General features: G+C 36.9%; 1 protein-coding gene across 1 annotated transcript in view; it reads left to right on the forward strand.

Moving 5' to 3' along the window:
• The window catches only part of zranb2 (zinc finger, RAN-binding domain containing 2), a 44,386-nt gene extending 25,062 nt beyond the window's left edge, over nt 1–19,324 (forward strand). Inside the window, exons 7-10 of the mRNA XM_087990648.1 lie at nt 6,727–6,878; nt 8,811–8,897; nt 16,483–16,650; nt 16,915–19,324. Of these exons, the coding sequence (XP_087846774.1) occupies nt 6,727–6,878; nt 8,811–8,897; nt 16,483–16,650; nt 16,915–16,978 (471 nt within the window). The 3' untranslated portion in view covers nt 16,979–19,324. The remainder of the gene's footprint in view (nt 1–6,726; nt 6,879–8,810; nt 8,898–16,482; nt 16,651–16,914) is intronic.
• The last annotated feature ends 2,374 nt before the right edge of the window (nt 19,325–21,698 follow it).

Below are 21,698 nucleotides of genomic sequence, written 5' to 3' on the forward strand. Positions count from 1 at the left end.
GGAGGTTATGAAATTGGGAAAAGAAATTGTGTACTATCTCCAGTGTGTATCTAAAATCTGTTTGCTGGTGGTATTCCGAAGTTCATTATTCCTTAAGCAGCTTCTATATGGGTCCGTGCAGTGGAGTTACGTTAAGCAAAGCTGTTCTGATGTTCACTCTGATGGCCCTTGATGCTTAATGTTTGATCTGTCAGATTCATTCCAAGGCAATGGGTTTTGTTCCATATCTCCTGTATCATGCTGTCAAGTCTGTTTCTTTAAAATGATTGGTTGCTTGTGAATATTGTTGGGTGGATTGGCCATAGAGTCCAGGGATGTGCAGTCTAGGTGAATTAGCCATTATAAATGTGGGGTTACAGAGATAGAGTAAGGTCTGGGTGGGATTCTCTTTGGAGGGGTGCTGCTGAATGGCCTCTTCCACACTGTGGATTCTTTCTAGCATTGCAAAGATGAGGGATAGCAGTATGTGTATTATATAGGGCTTGCATTCAAAAATGGGCACCTTACACCTAATTTTTTTTATTAGTGTCTATCTAACTGTGTAGCCAGAGAATCATTTTACGATTGCTTCACTTCCTTTACCTGCAACCTTGCCTCTGGTATCTTCCAAGTCTGTACTTCAGGCCCGTCCTGTTTCCCATGTGCATGCTGCACCTGGTGACATCATCCAAAAGGCACAATGTAAAGCTTTCACAGTTATTTTTTATTCATGCACAGCATGTGGGCATTTATTCTCCATCCCTTATTGACCAGAGGACAGTTAAGGATCAGCCACATTGCTGTGGGTCTGGAGTCACATGTATGCCAGATCAGGTGAGGATGCCAGTTTCCCTTACTAAAGGTCGTGAGAAAATAAAATGGGTTTTTAGCTGACAGTCGACAGTAGATCCGTGGTCATCATTAGATTCTTAATTTTAGATGTTTTTTGAATTCAAATTCCACCGTCTGTCATGGTGGGATTTGAATCAAAGTCCCCCCCAGAACATTACCTGGATCTTTGGATTAATAGTCCAATGATAACACCACTAAGCTCCCCCCCCCTCATTAAAAAAGCTGATAGCACTCAATTCTACATTCACCACCAGGAAGGGAAAAGGATGAGATTCTGAATAGAGAATATAGAGAGTTAGGCAGGAATTTAAAAAAGACATCCTTGAGAGTAGGATATCTGGATTACTCCTGGGGCAGTGAGCTAGTGAGGGTAGGAATAGGAAGTTAGAGCAGATGAATGCATGGCTAAGGAGCTGGTGTATGGGAGAAAGATTCACATTTTGGATCATTGGAAGCTCTTCTGGGGTAGAGTGACCTGTACAAGAAGGACAGATATACTGGCAGGGAGATTTGCTTAGAGCTGCTCGGGAGGATTTAAACTAGTAAGGTGGGTGGGTGGGACCCAGGGAGATACTGAGGAAAGAAATCAATCTGAGACTGGTGCAGTTGAGAAAAAAAAATGAATCAAACAGTCAGGGCAGGCATGGACAAAGCAGAACAAGATAGGACTGATAAAATAAGCTGCATTTATTTCAATGCAAGAGGTCGAACAGGGAAGGCAGATGAACTCAGGGCATGGTTAAGATCATGGGACTGGGATATCATAGCAATTATAGGGATGGACAGGACTGGCAACTTAATGTTTCAGGATACAAATGCTACAGGAAAGACAAAGGGAGGCAAGAGAGGAGGGGGAGTGGCGTTTTTGATAAGGGATAGCATTATAGCTGCTCTGAGGGAGGATATTGCTGGAAATACACTGAGAAGTTATTTGCATTGAACTGAGAAATAAGAAAGGGATGATCACCTTATTGGGATTGTATTATAGACCTCTATTAGTAAAATTGAGAAACAGGTTTGTAAGGATATCTCTGTTATCTGTAAGAATAATAGGGTGATTATGGTAGGCGATTTTAACTTGCCAAACATCGAATGGGACTGCCATAGTGTTTTCAGGGTTTAGATAGTTTAAGTGTGGAGACTGGTTAGCAAGGTTAGATCTCATGCAATACAGGGAGAACTAGCCATTTGGATACAGACTGGTTCAGAGGTAGAAGACGGGGTGGTGGTGGAGGGTTAGTTTTCAGTCTGGAGGCCTGTCACCAGCAGAATGCCACAATGACGGTGCTGGGTCCACTACTTTTCGTCATTTATATAAATGATTTGGCTGTGAGCATAAGAGGTATAGTTAGTAAGTTTGCAGATGACACCAAAATTGGAGGTGTAATGGACAGTGAAGGAGCTTACCTCAGATTACAATGGGATCTTGACCCAATGGGCTGAGAAGTGGCAGTGGAGTTTAATTTACATAAATGCGAGGTGCTGCATTTTGTGAAAGCAAATCTTAGCAGGAAGTGTTGCTGAACAAAGAGACCTTGGAGTGCAGGTTCATAGCTCCTTGAAAGTGGAGTCGCAGGTAAGTAGGATAGTGAAGAAGGCATTGGTATGATTAGATTAGATTAGATTACTTAGTGTGGAAACAGGCCCTTCGGCCCATCAAGTACACACAGCCCCGCCGAAGCGCAACATTTACCCCTTACCTAACACTACGGGTAATTTAGCATGGCCAATTCACCTGACCTGCACATCTTTGGACTGTGGGAGGAAACCGGAGCACCCGGAGGAAACCCACGCAGATATTGGGAGAACGTGCAAACTCCACAGTCAGTCGCCTGAGACGGGAATTGAACCCGGGTCTCTAGCGCTGTGAGGGAGCAGTGCTAACCACTGTGCCACCGTGCTTTCCTTTTTTCACACAAAGGGTGGTACGTGTATGGAATGAACTCCCAGAGGACGTGGTGGAGGCTGGTACATTTGCAACATTTAAGAGGCATCTGGATGGGTATATGAATAGGAAGGGTTTGGAGGGATATGGCCCGGGTGCTGGCAGGTGGGACTAGATTGGGTTGGGTTATCTGGTCGGCATGGATGAGTTGGACCAAAAGGTCTGTTTCTGTGCTGTACATCTCTATGACCCCTGACTTTTGAGTCCTTAACTGCTGGCTGATGTTCCCTCGATACCGACTTGCCCTTTTTCTGTTTATCTGATATCCAGTGTTGGATGAGTATGAATTCCTTTCAGCTTGATATTGGAAAGACTGAAGCCAGTTCTTGCTCCAAATTCGGTTCTCTAAATATTGACTCCATCCTATTCCTGGCAGTAACCTCAAATTGAGTCAATTAATTTACATTCTTAGTGTCACATTTGTGCTATCACTATGGCCATGCAGATCATTTAACTTTTGTGTCTGCCTTACTGCATATGCTGCTGAAACTCTCATCCTTGCCTTTGCTGCCTCTAACTCTACAATTCCAATACATAACTGACTTTTCTCCCACATTCTACCCTCCATACAGTGAGGATACCCCAAAGTGCCCATGTCTTAATTCACTGCAAATTCCTTTCACTGAACATCCCATGCCCTGTATTTACTAATCTACATTGGCTCCTTTTCAAGCAATGTTGCTACACCACTGATCCATTGGTTTGGGCTAATCATCCAGTGAATGAGTTCATGTCTCACTGTGGGAATTTGACAATTCAAGTGCAACTCAATGGAAACAAAGTGTCCCCTCGGAAAAAAAAAATATTATAGACTTAGTATTTGGGATTATACTCTATTAAAAGATTTTAGTTGAGAGTATTTTGTTCATAAAGTAAACCCTATTTTTTTAGAAAAGGCTACTGTCCATGACTGAGCACATGCTATCCTTTTGACTTTGTGAAATAAATCTTGCTTTACAAGAGGTCCTTTTTCACTTGGCATCTCCATACAATGACAGTTGAGTTTTTGTTACAGCTGCAAACAAAATGTTTCTGTGGTTTCACTCTATAGCTTTCAGATTTACTGCCTGAGATCACTGCTGTAAGTTAGCTCACAATTCTAATGACCTAGACTTGACTAGTTTCTGGACATTCTGCAGGGAGTTCCGGAATCAAACATAATGTTATTGTCATTCGTAGCACATGTTTCACTCGATACTAGACTTAAGTCAGTAAAATAAACACTTCAGTCGTCATGGATTTATTTTCCCAATTTGCATATTTGAGCATGAAGGTTATGTTACCTGGAAACTGGACATTATTTAGTTAAATTTAGGTTTCGTAATTGTTTTGAACTAAACTATCCATTTATTTCAAAAACTAGAAATTAGTTATTTTGACTTTTAACTGCCAGACAGGCTTATTAACCAGCTAATGAATTTGAGCACACGCAATAATGAACGGTAGTCTTGAATTAGTTGTAAGCTTAACTGCTCATAAGATTTTTAAAAAAAAATGTCAAGCTGTTCTACTAAACTGTACTGAGTACTTGAGAAATATGTAATACGACTGACTATGTAGTAACTGAATATGTGCCTCATAATCTCAATAATTCATCAAATATTTTTATTTTAAAACACCTTGGAGCATTTTGCCACAGTGAAAGCTCAACATAAGTAAAAGTTGTTGCATACGTAAAACCAAAGTTTTTGAAATAAATGAGTGATTTCTCAGACACGTGGCAAGACCGAAATCTATATTTCAACAGCAGAAGACTTGCTGTACGTCAACAAAAGTAATTCATTAATCACTAGTGCATTAAAGGTTCCTGAGTGTAAGAGATGCTATAAAATGTGCATGTTTTCATTTTCAATCAAAGCTAATCAATTATTTTGTCATTTCTGAATTACATTTTTTCTTCAGAAATTTATTGAAGGCACTTTCTGGAAATAAACTATAATTTTAAATTGCACCTGCAGCACAATGAAAGATAAAACCACTGCACGAAATTAGAGTAACACTAATTTCACCTTCCTAACTACTGCTGCATTGATTGTTGGAGCAGTCTGTTTATAAACTAGACTAAACCCTTCTCAATATATTTAGATAGGCTAGACTCTACCTTTTTTCCTTTTCTAATGGCAAGCGCCAGTTGTTACATTTCAGATGCATTTTGATTGGTCATACTAGCAGATTTGAAGCAAAACAGTTTATTCATACACTTTAGTTAAAATACAACAAAAAGCATGAAATTGGAATAATTTAACTCTTTGAAAACATAACAGAATAATAGATTATTTTACTACACAACAGTATTATTCCAATATATCTCATAAACATACCCTTAGCTAAAGGCAAGTTCAAAAAAATAGATTCTTATAGGCAAATCTGTGCTCCAGGAGGAGGAAAAGTCAAGAAAACTCGAAGGAGAAAGTAGCCGGAAGGGATGTTCTGCAGCTTCCACCCAGCTTTTAAGATCCAGCAATTGCTACTACTGAAAATGAAAACTCAATCCTGGTTGAGTGGGAGCTTGCCCTACCCATTCAGGCTGCTTCTATTGTTCCTTTTTAAGAAAAAGCACGACTTCACAAACTGTTAACTCTAATGGGTTTGTGAACACTGCTTGGCACCTCTCCCTTTTATAAGCTCTTTTTTAAAAAGCAAAAAGGCAAAATACACTTTTAAAAGCCATAGTAACTTCACCAGTCAAAAAGATGCATCTGACCATGTGGTCAGCAAGAGAAGAGGGACATAATGTGAAAGATACATTCTCTTATCATTGAGAGCTTTCTTATGTCAAGGATCTACTTTGATCGTTTTTGAACTTCAAAGCAGTGAACATCAAGAAGACAACATGCAATTCACAGAACCAGAAATAGCATTATTAATTTGTCAAATTGCAATTGTTCCTTTTAAAATAATAGTTGTTTCAACCTAATTTGTGTTTGTTTTTGTTTTTTCCTGAAGCCAGCCAGCTGTGAATCAGTTAGGGTTTCCATTTAGATTAAATCAAGGAAAGCTGACTCCTTTAAACTGAGTCATAACTATTGACCGGCCATGAAGTCTGTCCAGACCAGTTTAAGGCCATAAGACATAGGAATGGAAGTAAGGCCGTTCAGCCCATCGAGTCCACTCCGCCATTCGATCATGGCTGATGGGCATTTCAACTCCACTTACTCGCATTCTCCCCGTAGCCCTTAATTCCTTGTGACATCAAGAATTTATCAATCTCTGCCTTGAAGACATTTAGCGTCCCGGCCTCCACTGCACTCTGCGGCAATGAATTCCACAGGCCCACCACTCTCTGGCTGAAGAAATGTCTCTGCATTTCTGTTCTGAATTTACCCCCTCTAATTCTAAGGCTGTGTCCACGGGTCCTAGTCTCCTCGCCTAACGGAAACAATTTCCTAGCATCCAAGCCATGTATTAACTTGTAAGTTTCTTTTGGATCTCCCCTTAATCTTCTAAACTCCAATGAATACAATCCCAGGATCCTCAGCCGTTCCTCTTATGTTAGACCTACCATTCCAGGGATCATCCATGTAAATCTCCGCTGGACACGCTCCAGTGCCAGTATGTCCTTCCTGAGGTGTGGAGACCAAAGCTGGACACAGTACTCCAAATGGGGCCTAACCAGAGCTTTATAAAGTCTCAGTAACACAACGGTGCTTTTATATTCCAACCCTCTTTGGATAAATGACAACATTGCATTCACTTTCTTAATCACGGACTCAACCTGCATATTTACCTTTAGAGAATCCTCGACTAGCACTCTCAGATCCCTTTGTACTTTGGCTTTATGAATTTTCTCACCGTTTAGAAAGTAGTTTGCCCACAGAGCTGTTTTGTTTGAGCAGGCCAACCTATCACAAAAAGCTACTGCTTTGAACATGTTATTTATTGTAACTTGTTAAATTAAGTGAAGAGCATCCAATTTCATGCACTATGTATAACTATATGGTACTTTTCAGGATGATGATGATGAGGAGGATGGTGATCTCTCAAAGTATAATCTCGATGCAAGTGAAGATGAAAAGAAGCCTCCCAAAAGCAGGAGTCGCTCCAAGTCACATTCATCTCGATCTTCTTCATCTTCCACTGCTCATTCCAGTTCAAGGTCCAGGTAAACGGGTACAGGTCAAGGGTGACACCGGGCAAAATGTCAGTATCAGTTTAACTTCTTTCTTTTAAATGTTTGTTCATGTGATATGAAGTTTTGAGTCGTGTTGCATCTGAAGTTACATTCCTTCCTTTAGGAGATGACTTTTAGATTACTTCTACTAATCATCTAAATTAGTATAATATCTAATGTATTCTACAGTTAACATAAGATCAAAAACTAGAGCTTTAATCATAATGCTTCCATTTTGTTGTCTTTAGATACTGAAACATGTATTTGTTTCCAAAGTTCTGAGATTTAATTTGGGGTTGTCAGGATACTCTAAGAATTAGTCCTCTCTGATATGTTTGCAGTCTCAATTACCTGCTTTGTCATATTCTTCAATCATTTTTCTCTTCAGATACTTATAGAAGGAAGACTTCCACTTCATATTTTATCAAGCACCTGTGTATAATTAAGAATGTTAAAGTGAGCAAATGAGACTCAGTTTCACATATATTTATATTCCCTTTATTAGCCTTCCCTTTTTATCTTATCCTTTGTTTCCTTTACACACCCTTTTCTTTTTTGAGCCAACTTGATTGGATTAATGATACTAATCTTTTTCATAATCTGAAAGATTGAATTTGAATCCTCACTTTTATGGAGCGCAAGTGTAATTTTCTTTTGATTGTCAAATCATCTTTGATTCCCTGTGTTTTCTCATGGCTAATAATCCTCACATTAACTGGCGGTCAGAGAAATATACTATGTGCAATAGTATTGAACAAACACTTTTATGATACAACAACAATAGTCTTTTTTTTCTATTATTAATGGAACCGACTAACTAATTTGCCAATCTTTCAAATATTACTTTCTGATAATTCCATTCATCAACTGGTATCCTTTGGCTCTTTGTTCCCAGATGTAAACTGCATTTTTTTAGAGGTTAGGTTAGTTGAAAATGTTCCCAATCCTTTTGAATGAATAATATTGTTCTTAATTATTGTGATGGCTTCCTATTTTGGTTCAAATTTTCCTTTATCCCATGTTCTGTCAAGTTATTTATATAAATGATAATAAGTAATTCTAATAATTTTGCAATCTGATTTACAATAGTCAAGACTAAGAATTTACTGTAATATTTGAAATTCGGTGGTTTTGAAAATTTAAGATAAAGCTAGCCACAAATTTATCGAGAAAAATATATAATTAAGTGAAGTTTAACTGTATTAAATGACCATGAGACTGACAATTTTAACAGTAATTTTAAGTAATTTTGTTAAAACTTAAATCCAGAAATAACTTGTATGGCAGCTAATGTACGTTGGTGAAAATAATAATGGGTGAGAAATTAAAACCAATGCTGCCTGTTTCTTATTTTTCTAAACCCACAAAGCAACAGTCTCATTGAGTATAGCTCTTCCCATATTAGTGAACAGATTACTGCATTTCTGTTTTTTCTTTGAAAATCAAACAGTTTTAATTTAATTTTAACTATCATTCCTGTTTACAGGAAGTAGAATGAGGTGTTGCATTGAAAATACATTACTTTAAAAGCCATTCTGGAGTTTTTATATTGTATAGACATATCAGATGGATGTTAATTTCATGTTTGATAGCTATTTTTGGTGTTACTCTCTTTTTAAAAAGCTGACTCTATTCACTATGTACTAATTTTAAAAATGCATTTGCTCTTTTTATAAACGTTAAGTGAAGAATTTGAGAGTTTGATTTGTCTGGATTTTGATTATGGTTATGATTTTGATTATTTCCCCTAGGAAAATCCATCATTTAATTTGTATTTTCTCAGTTTGATTATTGGGTAAATTTTGATTTCTTTTGTGGGTGGTAGTTAGTTGTCTGTGAAATTGAAGAGTCTCTTCTAGTTTCAAGTTTTATGCAACTTATATTTAAATTTGGTATTGGAAAATATTTGCCATTTTATTGCAGGTCCAGGACCAGAAGTTCTACCACTTCCAGATCGAGGTCACGTTCCAGCTCCAGAGGTCAATCTAGATCACCCCGGTCGAAGTCAAGGTGAATGGGGTAACATTCTCTCCTCCTTGGAGAGTTTAAAAAGTGCTTCAAGGGAAAAGGACATCTAAACTCCTTTTGATATTGACATTTTCATTCCACCAATATTGCCATTCAAGTAGTGACACAGTTGACTTCATTACTGGATTTGCATCAGCCTGAAAGGATATTTTACACACAAAGGGTCAGTTATTTAACTATTTTAGTTTCCTGCCTGCAACCATACTTCCAGCCCAGTTACACTTTGGGATTAAAATCTCTGCTGCTTCACTTGCCCATGTGTAATTTTTTTGGCCCTCTTGCTTTCATACAAAATTGTGATCTGGCGAGTGCACGCTTGAAATAATGACTTCATTATGTTTATTGTCTGCAGTCACTAATTATCTGCACTGGACAGGTTTAGCATACACTTAATAGATATATGAAACAACACTTTACACTGATGGACCGTTGTTTGATCCATGTCCTAGTAACATTTGATCTTGACTGGGATGGCAGTAGGTTTACTAAAATTAATCTTTGGAGTGAGGAAATGAGATAGTATTTCTAAATAGTATGTATTAACCCCTGTTTAAATGTGTGGGTTTTTCGGCTGTGTGTATTGTGCTGTGTGATGTATTTCTCCTCTGACAGCAAACTCCATGTTGATATTGGCTAAGAATCATTTTTTGGGAAAGTTACCAGAACAACAGGTACCTCCAATACTGTACCACAGTTTGAGCATGATGAAAAGAAATTGTAACCAAATTCTTTACATAAGAATCTCTTTACATAAATACATTGAATCTCCTCAATTCTAATCATTATGTTGCTATAACCATGTCAAAGAAGCCATTATATGATTGTTGAACGATTGGGGTGCAATTAATTTTCTTTAACTTAACTCCTTTTAATATTTAACATTTGGCAGTAATGCATGCTAACAGTAGATAACCATCAACATCAATGGGAAAGGTTTTTTAATCTTGTTGCTCGTTAGCAAAGTGTTATGAAATGAAATCTTACAGTGACCCACATCATTTGAATGTCTCATTATTATTTTTTCATAGATTTAATAGATAACTGAAGTCTGAAAAACTGACCTTCAATTAAGTATAAGCATCTCAATATCTGTGTAGTAAGACAATATCATGTTCCAGTCAATAATTAATATATAATAGGGCCAAGCCTACTCTGTGCATTGAGTACATTTTGCTTTTATAGAAGTATTAATAAAATTGCAAGTACATTTGTCAAGAAATTTTAGCAGTCAAATTTGCTTGATATCTGGTGTAATTATAGTATATAGTATAATTAGAGTTTGTAAATGGTAACTGAAGATAGGTTTAAACCTTTCATATACATTATAGAACAGCATAGGAGCACTAGGTCATTCAGTCTCTGACTCTGTCCTGCTATTCAACGGGATCATCTGTAAAGGTTTCTTTGTATCTCCCCTATCAGTTCCTTTCAAAATTCTAAAAGCCTCCATCAAATTACTGCTTAACCTTTTTATATTTTATGGGCGGCACGGTGGCACAGTGGTGAGCACTGCTGCCTCACAGCACCAGAGATCCGGGTTCAATTCCCGTCTCAGGCGACTGACTGTGGAGTTTGCACGTTCTCCCCGTGTCTGCGTGGGTTTCCTCCAGGTGCTCCGGTTTCCTCCCACAGTCCAAAGATGTGCAGGTCAGGTGAATTGGCCATGCTAATTGCCCGTAGTGCTAGGTAAGGGGTAAATGTAGGGGTATGGGTGGGTTGCGCTTCGGCGGGTCGGTATGGACTTGTTGGGCCGAAGGGCCTGTTTCCACACTGTAAGTAATCTAATCTAATATTCCAAGAATTACAAGTCCAGTTCAAGCAATCTTGTTTGTTATTTAAAGCTTTGGATTCCTGGTTGTATTTTGTTGAATCTGTGCTGCACTCCTTTCAAGTCCACTATATCCTTGCTCTAAGGTATGGTGAATAGAATAGTATTTCATTTGCAGTTTGACCAGAACTTTGTATAGGTATTGACATTTCTCCCCTTTTTATATTCTAGCACTCTGATTGTAAGCCTCAGTCTTCTACATGTTAGAGACTATGGACATTATATCTAATCGTCTAAGTTTCCAAACGATTTCAGTATTTCAAAAAAATCAGTCTATCTTTTTAATGTTCAAAAAAAAGATCTCTTGCCTTTAAAGAAACAATGAATAATGAATAAACAATTAATTGTATGTATCCAAAATTTTGGAAGGCTTTGCGATCATAGACTATCTTTCTCTGATGTTGCGTTATGTTCCGTCATTACTTGGCTTCATGGCCAGTTTATCTTTGGCCAGTGTTCCACAGTTTTGTAGTTTGTCAAGCAAGGGGCTTCCTCAGCATTTCCTTTTGTTTATCGATGCCATATTTTCTCGGAAGTAAATCAGAATAGATGTGGCCATCTTTTGAGTCCAATTAGTTATCACATAATCGTGCATGAGACTATTTCAGATTGGTCTCTCATTCATTAAAGTGGACCTGAATTTGTTTCATTTCCAATAGTGGATAAACTACCAACTAATTACTAAATATGTCATGTCTTTCTGAATTTCTGAGCATCATTCCAACCCTTCCAACATTAATAAATTGTTATCAGAACATGGAGATTCTTAAGAGTGATACTAGGAATGCAGTTTCTCTCTTAACACAAAGAACTTTTGTCTTATTATATTGAAAGACTTTTAAATGTAGAAGCAATATTTTTAAGTGACATCTAGTTTTGTACATTTTAAATCTGGATCAGTTTAGTTTTTGAATATTTGGCAAAGCAGTTAACATATATTTAGAAACTGCCTGTTTCCAAACATTATAGGTTGTATTGCTCTATTTTGCACATTTTCTTTCGTTAAATGTGATGTGGATTTTTTTTTGGTTTGTGCCTTGGAATGTTCTTTTATGCGTTGGAATGTTCTCAATCAAAGGAGATCAAGCTAATTTGAACTGTGTATGTATCATTGGACCTAGACAAAACTGTATCAAATCAAGAAAGAAAACATGTTTTGACAAGTCATGATTACATACAATACTCTGCAGTCTTTTGGACCAGACCAAACCCCCTCAAAATATATTAAGATAGTAAACCCAACTTTTATTTTGAAGATAAGTGTAAAGAATTGCCTTTCAGATGCAATTCGATTCGTCAAACTGCTTGACATTAAGGAAAAAAATACCTTGTATTTTAACTATAGTACAAAAATGAACAACTTTTAAAAATTAGCATGGCTGTAACTTTATTGAAAAGCTTAAAATAATCGCTATATTAACTACTAATACTCTTCCAATATATTAACACCCCATAAACACACCATTGGCAAAGGCAAATTCAGTAAAACAAATGATCTCTCATGCATTTCTAGCAACAAGACGAAAGCCCCAGATTTTAGCTGTAGCAAAGAGGAATAAGAGTTTCTACATCTAGCTTCAAGACCCTAGCAACTGCAGAAAGCTAAAACTAAATATCCTGGTTCTTTGGGAGCTGACCTCACCCATTCAGGTTGTTTCTATTGTCCCAACCTTGTTTTAAAAAAAACAATTGCCAACGTTTCTCTAACTGTTTATTCTATTTACTCTATTGTTTTAGTTTTATACTTTAAACAAAAGTTAGGGTCTAAGTTATCTTTTTAATATATCTTGAGGGGGTTTGGTCTGGTCCATAACCGTGCTGAGCTTTGTATGTAATCATGACTAGTTAAGAAATTTCAAATTTTCTGTTGGCTTTAAGCAGACTGCTTGCAACCTCCGTCTCAACCTTTCTTCATTGCTTTTTTTTTTTACAAAACACAAAATACATCTCTTAAAGGTATAGTATCATCACAGCAATATCTGACCTAAGGAGCATTCAATCATATTAGCAAAATGAAAACTTAAAACTGTTGTGGTCCATTCCAGATTGTGCATTTTAATTTGTTGGAAGCAAATATGGAATATTTTCAAAAAATCCTTTGCAATTTGAAAATATCTTATGTTCAGTGTTTTAAGGATGTCATATTTGGCAGAACTTTTAAAAGCTACAAAATTAAAATGAAACCGCTTCAGCCAGTAGAAAATTACATTGCTTAGAGAGTTTATCACAGTGTGCAATACAAGATGTGACGATCCTTTGTTATAGCTTAAATCTGAACATTAGTCTGACCATATCTTTTGATGTATTATGCAATTTTCTTTGTTCCAACATTGGTCCCTGATAGACTGTTATTTGACACATTAGCATATTCTTTGACTGGAGGGACTATGAGACATTATTTTGAATTTATAGCAAAAGAAAAAGTACTCATCTGAATCTCTAATTCCTTTCCAGATCTTTCTATTCTCTTGCCCATATCAGTTTCTGTTCATTTGAAGTGTTAAGTTACATGTGCCAAATGGTCTAGCTGACCTAAGTTAGGTCTTAAGGATGGGGAAAGAGGCTGAGCTGGCAGCAATTTTTTCGAAAAGCCAAGAGGAGCACTTCTGTTCCTCCTCACATGTAACTTCTAATTTTTTTTTGTGGGTGGCCTCTCCTTTAATGTTTGTTGGTTCAGTGTTTAAAATCTGGTCTATTTGGCAAGAACTTGAGACGTGAATTTCATCCACTTGTGTCTATTTGTTTTTGAACTTCTTAGATGTAGTATGATGCCTGTTTGCACAGACTGCGAGGAATGCAAACCATATGCTTGTTTTAGATAGGAGGGTTTTTTGGCCATTGACAAACTTTTCTGAATATGCAGTCCAATGCCTTTGGGTGTCAACAAGGTTAGCAACAAGTGCAAAACAATACTTGATTTGAACATTCCCCTCCAGGAGTTTCAAAGAAAAGTCTGTGTCTCAGGAACAACTAATCAGGGTGAGAGAAATTGGGCTGGGTTGAGCTTCTGATTGAAGTAGTGGATGTTATGGCAGGATGTGGAGGGGCAGAAGAAAATACAGACTGGATTTAATAAGAGTTGAAGATTTAAACATGCTTGGATAGATGACGAAGAGAGTTGGAAGATGTTGTGGGTTTATGCTGGAATAATGTTCACTGCAAACAACAGCATCATGAAGAATAAATTATGCCAAAAGAGGAGCATCGTAAGTGTGTGAAGAGTGGAAATTCATATCATTAGCGCAGAAGAGGAATTATGTACTTTTTGGTTTGTATATCCCAAGCTCCATGTTTTACTGTTGATATGGGGCTGGGAGTGCAGTGGTCTAATGTATGATACTGCTGGAAGTTCCAACTGGCAGTAATGAGATTTTCCAAATTCAGCAAATGACTCTCGCTCCCAGGCAGCATTGGAATGGAAACATTCTAGAGTTTAGGTGGTTTAAAAGGGTCCTGCAATAGAAACCAAACCCTTTGTTCAAATGGGACCAGCAATAGTTTCAGGCAATGGCCAGGACTGTGTCCAATCAGTGAGGACCTCGAGAGTCAGTGAAGCTACCTGTACAGATTAAGATGAAGACCTTGCATCTGGGAAATAGTATCCACTAAATTCATTTTATGCTACAAAAAGTGGCAAAGTACCCACTAATCAATGACTTCAAATAACTTTCTAGCACCTTATCCAAGTTGCCAGGATATCATAATAGGCCTTCTGTGTAGTTTGAGTTTAATACCCCTTAACTTCTTGATCTTTTCATTTTTCTGGCTTGTCAAACTGTTACAAATTTTAGTACTTCCAAACTGGAAAATATTATCTATATATAAGAGGGATCATAAAGATTAATGATACATTTACTCAAATGTCCTGCTGTCAAGAGACTTTGAGTAGTCTCCCAAAACCCTAGTTCGAGTACAGCTTGTGACCCTCAATACAATTGAGTGGACACATACTTAATGATGTAGAAGAAGGCTAATGTGCTATTTTTGTTTTCTGGACTTGGTGCCTGTGCAGTTCTGAAAACAGTCTTCAGAGGATGATTTATTGTTAGATCTAAGCAGCATCTTTTGACCAATAAATGATTGACAGAAGAGCTGATCAAGTCCCTGCTGAAGGCAGGCAAACTCAAACAAAATGATCCAGCTGGCACTGGTCATCAACTGAACAGTGCAGAAAAAAGGCTCATTGAAACAGAATCTGAAGAACATAATGAAAAATAGTCAACTCCTTGCGTTTGAGTCCCTTGTAGCATACTGCAATGTCCCAAGAGTAAAATCTGGCAAGATTTCTTTTGTGTAGTGTCCATACTACACCATTCCGGTTTAAAAGAAAGCTAGCAAATTTTCTTATCTATTTATCTACATTTACAATCAAATAGGACTTTTCTAGAAAAACCTGTGGTGATTTCTCCCATAATGATGAGAAAATGAACTTGGGAGCTTTATTGGATGTCTGTCCAAAATGCATTTTAAACTTTAGTGCTTGAAAGTCAGTAATTAGTCTGTCGTCAAATTATGAACAATGATTATAGATTCTTTATATTGTATAATTTAGTCTTGATCTGTTATAAACAAGTGGAGAAAGAAGCAGTTGATATTTTGTGTCAAATACCTTTACACCGGAATGGTGCTGTTTAGTTTTTAAATCAAACTGTACTCCCTTGTTCTTAAAATACATTCTTTAAAATGTACTTTTGGGTATTTCTTTTTATTTTAAAAGGCTGAAGAATTATGGGAAAGTTATTTCATTCAGAAACGCATGTAATGCAATAGATACTGTAAGCTCAACCTAATGTAATGTTGTTTCCCCGATTACTTGAATCGGATAGATGTTTTTGCTGGGCTTTATGCAGTGTCTAATTCAGTACTGTATCTACTTGAGTAACATTTCAATTCAGTTTTTGTATTCATTGTCAGTAAAAGTGATTTTTTAAATTAAAATAATGCTAAATACCCAAACCTTTATTCTTAGTTGCTGGCAGACTGCTCCTGCTTGTCACTTGCCATGTCAATCTGCTATATCAAAAGACTTAATACAATGAGAATTATATGTATTTTAAGTTTATATGTTAAAGTTTTGTGGAAGAGGATTGCTCATAAGCAATATTTGCCCCCATAAGCAATGTAGATGTGCACTGTAAAAGCTCAGAATTAAAAGGTTCCCATTAATAAGTTGTCATGGATGTTGACATGTGCAGGTCTTGGCTATTCCTGAAGTGAGGCACTAGTGCTGAAAGTAGGCCTCCTAAATTTATAAAATTACCAAGAAAAAGTGGCAAATGGAAAAAGAAAAACATTAAGTGCAAATTAGTAAATGTGTTCTATTTTAGGTGCAGGATTGTGAAGGGAAATAAGTTGGGCATCTCTAGATTAGAAAATGCTTTTTGAGTATGTGCCTATCCTATCCCCACCTCCTACCTAAACTGATTACACCTGTTATGTTAATGAAAGTTGATGCAGTAATAACTTAATTAGTCACAGTTGTCGTGCCAGTAAATACACTTTTGAGCAGCCAACGTTTCATTTGGGACACTTTAATAAAAATCTGTAATATTTGGCTTTTATTACTGCAGGTCTCTAAATGAAGTCTACTTGTTAAGAAATCCTTGTGCAGTTGTGCTTCCCTTGCACTGAAAGATCCAGTTTAAAATTAAACCACCTAAAACAGTCAAATGTAACCTTGAATCTGTTGGTGTAATAGTTGACATAAATCTAACTTTATCCCAATCAATCAAAATCTAGCTCTAGATCACGCCGGGGATCTTCATCTCCAAGGAAGAGATCTCGCTCAAGTTCTCCATCATCATCATCCTCTGAAAGAGGCAAAAAAAGAAGCCGTTCCAGGTCATCATCCTCAAGTGGCCGCAAAAAAACTAGACGTTCTGACTCAAGATCTTGGTCTGCAGAAAGGTTTGGGCTTCTGTAGAATAAGATTAGTATACAGGATTGATAGTTAAACATCTCTGCAGAAACCATCTGTTAACAAACATTCATTTTTAAATGAGATTATTGGAATTAAAATGTTGGAGGACGCTTCACACAGATTGTGGGCTTTAGATGAGATGCAGTGTTTACTTTTGGTATTTTAATTTAGAAGGGTTACTTAAAAGATGTAACTGCAATTTCCCAAAATTCAGTTTTGCCCACCTTGTTGATTATTTTTGTCTTTTGCAGGCGCAGTGGGTCGTCTTCTGGATCCTCTCATTCAGGCTCCCGTTCAAGTTCTAAACAGAAATAGCCTTTTAACATCTGCAGTTTTTAAAAAGTTCAGTAATTTCTGGAAAAATGCATGAAACTTATTTTAAAGTTATTAGTGTCTTGAGCAAATCCACCTGATGTTGTGAAAACATTAAACAAAATTGGGCAACTGTTCTGATGAGATCCTGCTGATGTAATCTTAAACCAATTGTTGCTTTTGAGTGTTGGAATTGTATTCTAGTCTATTAAATTTAGTATATTAAGCCATAATTTCTTCCATATGGGGAAAACTGATTTTGATGAATTTTTGTTACAAGGGCTGTGAGGACAAGTGAGTTTTGAAGTGTATGTTATGTACACATCTCTACACCTACACATTATAATGCAGAAAGTCTTAAGTACAGGTCGTCTTTAGAGCAGGAGAATCTTTGAAGGTATAATAAATTCTAGGGGAGTATTTGTTCAAATTACTTTACCACAATGAATCAGGATACAGTATTGCACATAACAATTTTGTTTGATATTTTTGTTAAATCAGTTCTTCTAAGAATTCAGAGCCTCAATCAGGGCTCCCTTTAAGTTTTATTAGAGATCCTTATGCTTTCCACAGGAAATGCAGGACAGAGCAACTTGACTTTGACTTAGGAAATCTGCATCGCAAGCAAATAATGTAGTTTTCCTGAATCCTGAAACTCAAGCCAGTTTAGAGCCACTGCCCTTGCTGATGTCTATAAAAATACATTGGGATATTCCACAATATTACATACTTTGAAATTTAGAAGTGTTTTCTGAGTTTCACTATACATTTTTCCACATCACCCAAAATTCTTGTGCCTCGTGCTGATTTCATTGCAGCTTCCCTCAATTTTTTGGTTGAGGGAAAAAATGTGTAGAATTGATAAACATTGGCTTGTTCACATTTTCCTTAGCATCCTTAATTCTGTTTTGGGCTGGATGTAGGTATAAGTGCCAAAGTGAAAAAGGCTTGAGCAATTTTGAATGCAGTTTTTGGTGTACATCACAGCAGCTATTATTTGATGTTGGTCAGTTGACCACAAAGCCATAACTATTGTTCAGAAATTAATAAATGTAATGCTGTTGAGGGTAGGATCTTCCAGGACAGAATTACAGATTCACTTTTGGGACTGAATGGAGATGGTGAATAGCTTTGGTAGCTCCCTCAAGATCTAATCTAATAATGAGAAAGCATTGTATTTGCATATTGGTCAATTAAGCATAAATACAAAAAATATGGAATATTCCCAAGAGTTGAACCATTATTTTTTGAATATAATAGTGCATTTTCAGTCTGCGAACTCTTTTAATATCTTTGAAGCATTGGGTTTAGTGCTCAAAAATTGTGGATTTTTAAAAATCCAAATATAAATAATGTATCAGTTGTCTTCCATCTTGATGAATTATTATGGCTTAATATAACTCTCATCTTAAACCTGGTTACAGGAAAATAATTGCATCGTCAAACAAAAGGTCTACTTTTCAGAACTCATGGAAATTTCAGCTATAGTAGATGGTAGAAGAAGGTAAGTATACAGCAAAAGTTCTAACATTATTTGTGAATTATACTTAGCTATACAAATTGCATATTTGGTGCAAATGTGGACATTGTTTATAATGGGTCTTTATTTTCAGTTTATTTTTGTTTGGTTATACAGGCACCAGAAATACTAGGCAAATAAGGGTTGGCTTTTTCTTTGAGGATACACTTTGTTACTTAAGTGGTCTATTACTTAAGATTTTGCAGTTTTAATCTCTTTAACGCCTTCTTTCAGAGCCAACATGTCTACACGTCCAATTGTACTTGTAGCTCGTATAAAACCAACTTGAGGAACATGTGACCAATATCTATTGCAGTGTTTTGGGATTCAGCTCTGGAAATATTAGAAGATCTGATTTGTGCAGGATTCCTCTGAATGTAGAGTTTCAGTGTAACTTTTGTGGGCAACACGATTTTCATAGTGACATTGCTGTCGTAGTTAAATTTACAGGATTACATGAAGGAGTGTAAATTAATAGTGACTTTTGTTTTGTATTTTCAATACTTTCAAAGCCAGTTAAGTTCTACAGAATTTTGTGTCTCTTTAAACTTTGCCTATAATAGTCTTTGTCTCTATTTCAAGAAAATTTAGCTGAGGTCACTTAATTTGATCTAGGTTGGTATGTTGATCAGTCGTAAGGTTTGGATTTTTTAAATGGTCGAAGTGACAATTAACTTAAGGTCATCAGCTTGTACATCTAGCCCTGTGTAATAGTTTTCATCTGAAACAAGAAAACACTTTGTAGACCATGTGTATGTAAATAAATCTTCAGTGGTACGTTATCCAATGTCATGTTCAAGCACCAATAAAGAAAAAATAAGTGGTTTGAATTACTTGCCTAATTGTATTTGTTGTGCTTTTGAATCAAGTAGTTTGATTTAACAGAATATTTTGGAGTGGGTTATTTGTGTTTTCTGTTCAAGTCAAATTCTACCTGATGAACATTTTCACTGAAATAATGAGAAATGAGCGTGTAGTTGATGTCTATAAGACCTTTCTGATCAAGTGCGATCAGAATATGATGGATTTATTGGTGACGTCAAAGAACATAGGAATAAAAGCTGCAATGGTAGCATGAAAATGAAATTGACTAAGATAGAAAGTGATAGTGAATAGTTCTTATCAGACAAGAGGAAATATAATTATGGTCACGTTCTCTATTCTAAATATTCAACCTATTGCTTGTACATATTATGACCTAGACATGAGCATACATTTAAAGATGACAGTTAACACATAACTAGGAAATGTAAACAGTGAAGCTGATGATGGCAGTCTCAGAACATGGGTGAAATTGGAGGATAAAAACTAATGCAGAAGATTGTAAAATGATGTTTTGGAAAGAAGAATAAGGGGCAAAATAATTCCAGTAGAGTTGATAAGGATGCACCTGCAGGTTTGTATGCACAGCTGAATGTGGAAGGGCTAAGTTGAAAAAACTTAGTTTTAAAAGAATTTCTAAGAAGAACTCTTGAAGAACAAATTGTGGACAGAGGAGGTAAGAAACTAAATTCCTTGCTGAAATGCATGTCTTTTTGAAGGCATGAGCCCTCAGTGTAACATGAACAAATGCCAATTTAAAAACAAAAAATGGCAAGACCCTCCAAAATGCAGAAAGTATTAAGAATCCATTGGAAAGGATAGTTTACAATGCAGCTTGAGCAGAGGCCATATTTAAAATTGTTTTCAGTAGGAAAATATTGTGGAGTACAGTGATAGAGGGACTCACTGAGATCGTTCCTGACAAAGGGTTGCAGCCTGAAACATCTATTTTCCTGCATCTTGAATGCTGCCAGACCTGCTATGTTTTTCCAGAAACACACACACAACTCTGATCTCCAGCAACTGCAGTCCTCACTGCCTTGAGTAGGAAAATGTCTAGCGACTGGTCTACTAGTAGAAAGATTCAATGCAAGAATGCAGTAAGGAAGAAAAACTCTAACTCCTATGTAAAACCTGTTATTTTTTGGGGAGGAAGATGATGTTTAGGATGGGGCTGGCAATGCCTGGTCTCTGTGTTGAACACAGTCTCTGAGGAAGAGGATCACTCATTTCTGTTGTTTCTGTGACTGCATTTTGGATTCCAGCAAGAGTTTGGACTAGCGGCACCTAGATATCCCCATCTTGTTCACAGCATCAGCTGAAATCTCTGTCAAGGCACCAACTTCTACGTGTTGGGGCTAGTTGCAGTTAGAATGCAGATTAGTGGGTAACAGTCAAATTAACATCCAGCTACTGAGGTGCGCCAGTGGCAAGGTTTTTAAACCTACCTTTGATTATGTACTTCTAAATTACTCTACTGTCAGCTGGGGTACAGTGTTCCAATTTCGGAAATATGTTAACCTTGGAGAGAGGGCAATGGAAATTTATCATGTTACCAAGGTTGAGACATGAGAAGCTGAATTTGACCTCCAAGTAGAGAGAGGTTTTGAAATTAAGGAAATTGATGAGAGAAACTTGCCTTGATTGGAAGAAATCATGTCTGTTAAGCTTGTTTTATTCATTGGCAGATATCTGATAGTAAAAAATTGTATCTGTTTGTCATAACCATAAAAAGTAGGACCAGTCCAATCTGACTAATTACTACCCCATCAATGATCAGCAGAGTGATAGTGTTATCAACACTACTCCAGTTGCACTCATCAATAACATGCTCACTGATCAACAATTTAGGGGTTTTTTTCTGGATTGCATCTCAAGATCTAATTTTAGCCTTTGTCCAAACAGACAAAAGGATGGAGTATCACAGGCAAGAGTGACTAGACATCAGCGTTTGACCAAAAATGTCAGCTTAAATTGAAAAATTAAAATCAATGTAAAATCGCCATTGGCTAGAAATATATCTAACAGTAAGAAAGAAGTGAGGTTGGTGCAGGTTAGTTATTTCCGTCCTGAAACATGCTGCAATTTCAGGACAGTGTCCTCAACCCAAATTAGGCTTTGATAACCTTTCAATGTAGGAAAGGTGATTAAGTGTGGGGCTGTTTGTTTATCATTGGCGAAATCAGTTCCGTTTGAAGCTCTTTCGAAATGAACTTGTCTAACCACATGTGCAGAATGGATATCATCTAACCAGGAGAAAGTGAGAAATGCAGACTCTGGAGAGTCGGTCAAAACGTGTGGTGCTGGAAAAAGCACAGCAGGCCATATAGCATTCGAGGAGCAGGAGAGTCCACGATTTGTCGGGGAAAGGGGGCTTAGAGA

Source organism: Chiloscyllium plagiosum, unplaced genomic scaffold, assembly GCF_037043375.1.
Source record: "Chiloscyllium plagiosum isolate Xiang-an unplaced genomic scaffold, Cpla_swu_hap1 HiC_scaffold_9, whole genome shotgun sequence".
Lineage (NCBI taxonomy): Eukaryota > Metazoa > Chordata > Chondrichthyes > Orectolobiformes > Hemiscylliidae > Chiloscyllium > Chiloscyllium plagiosum.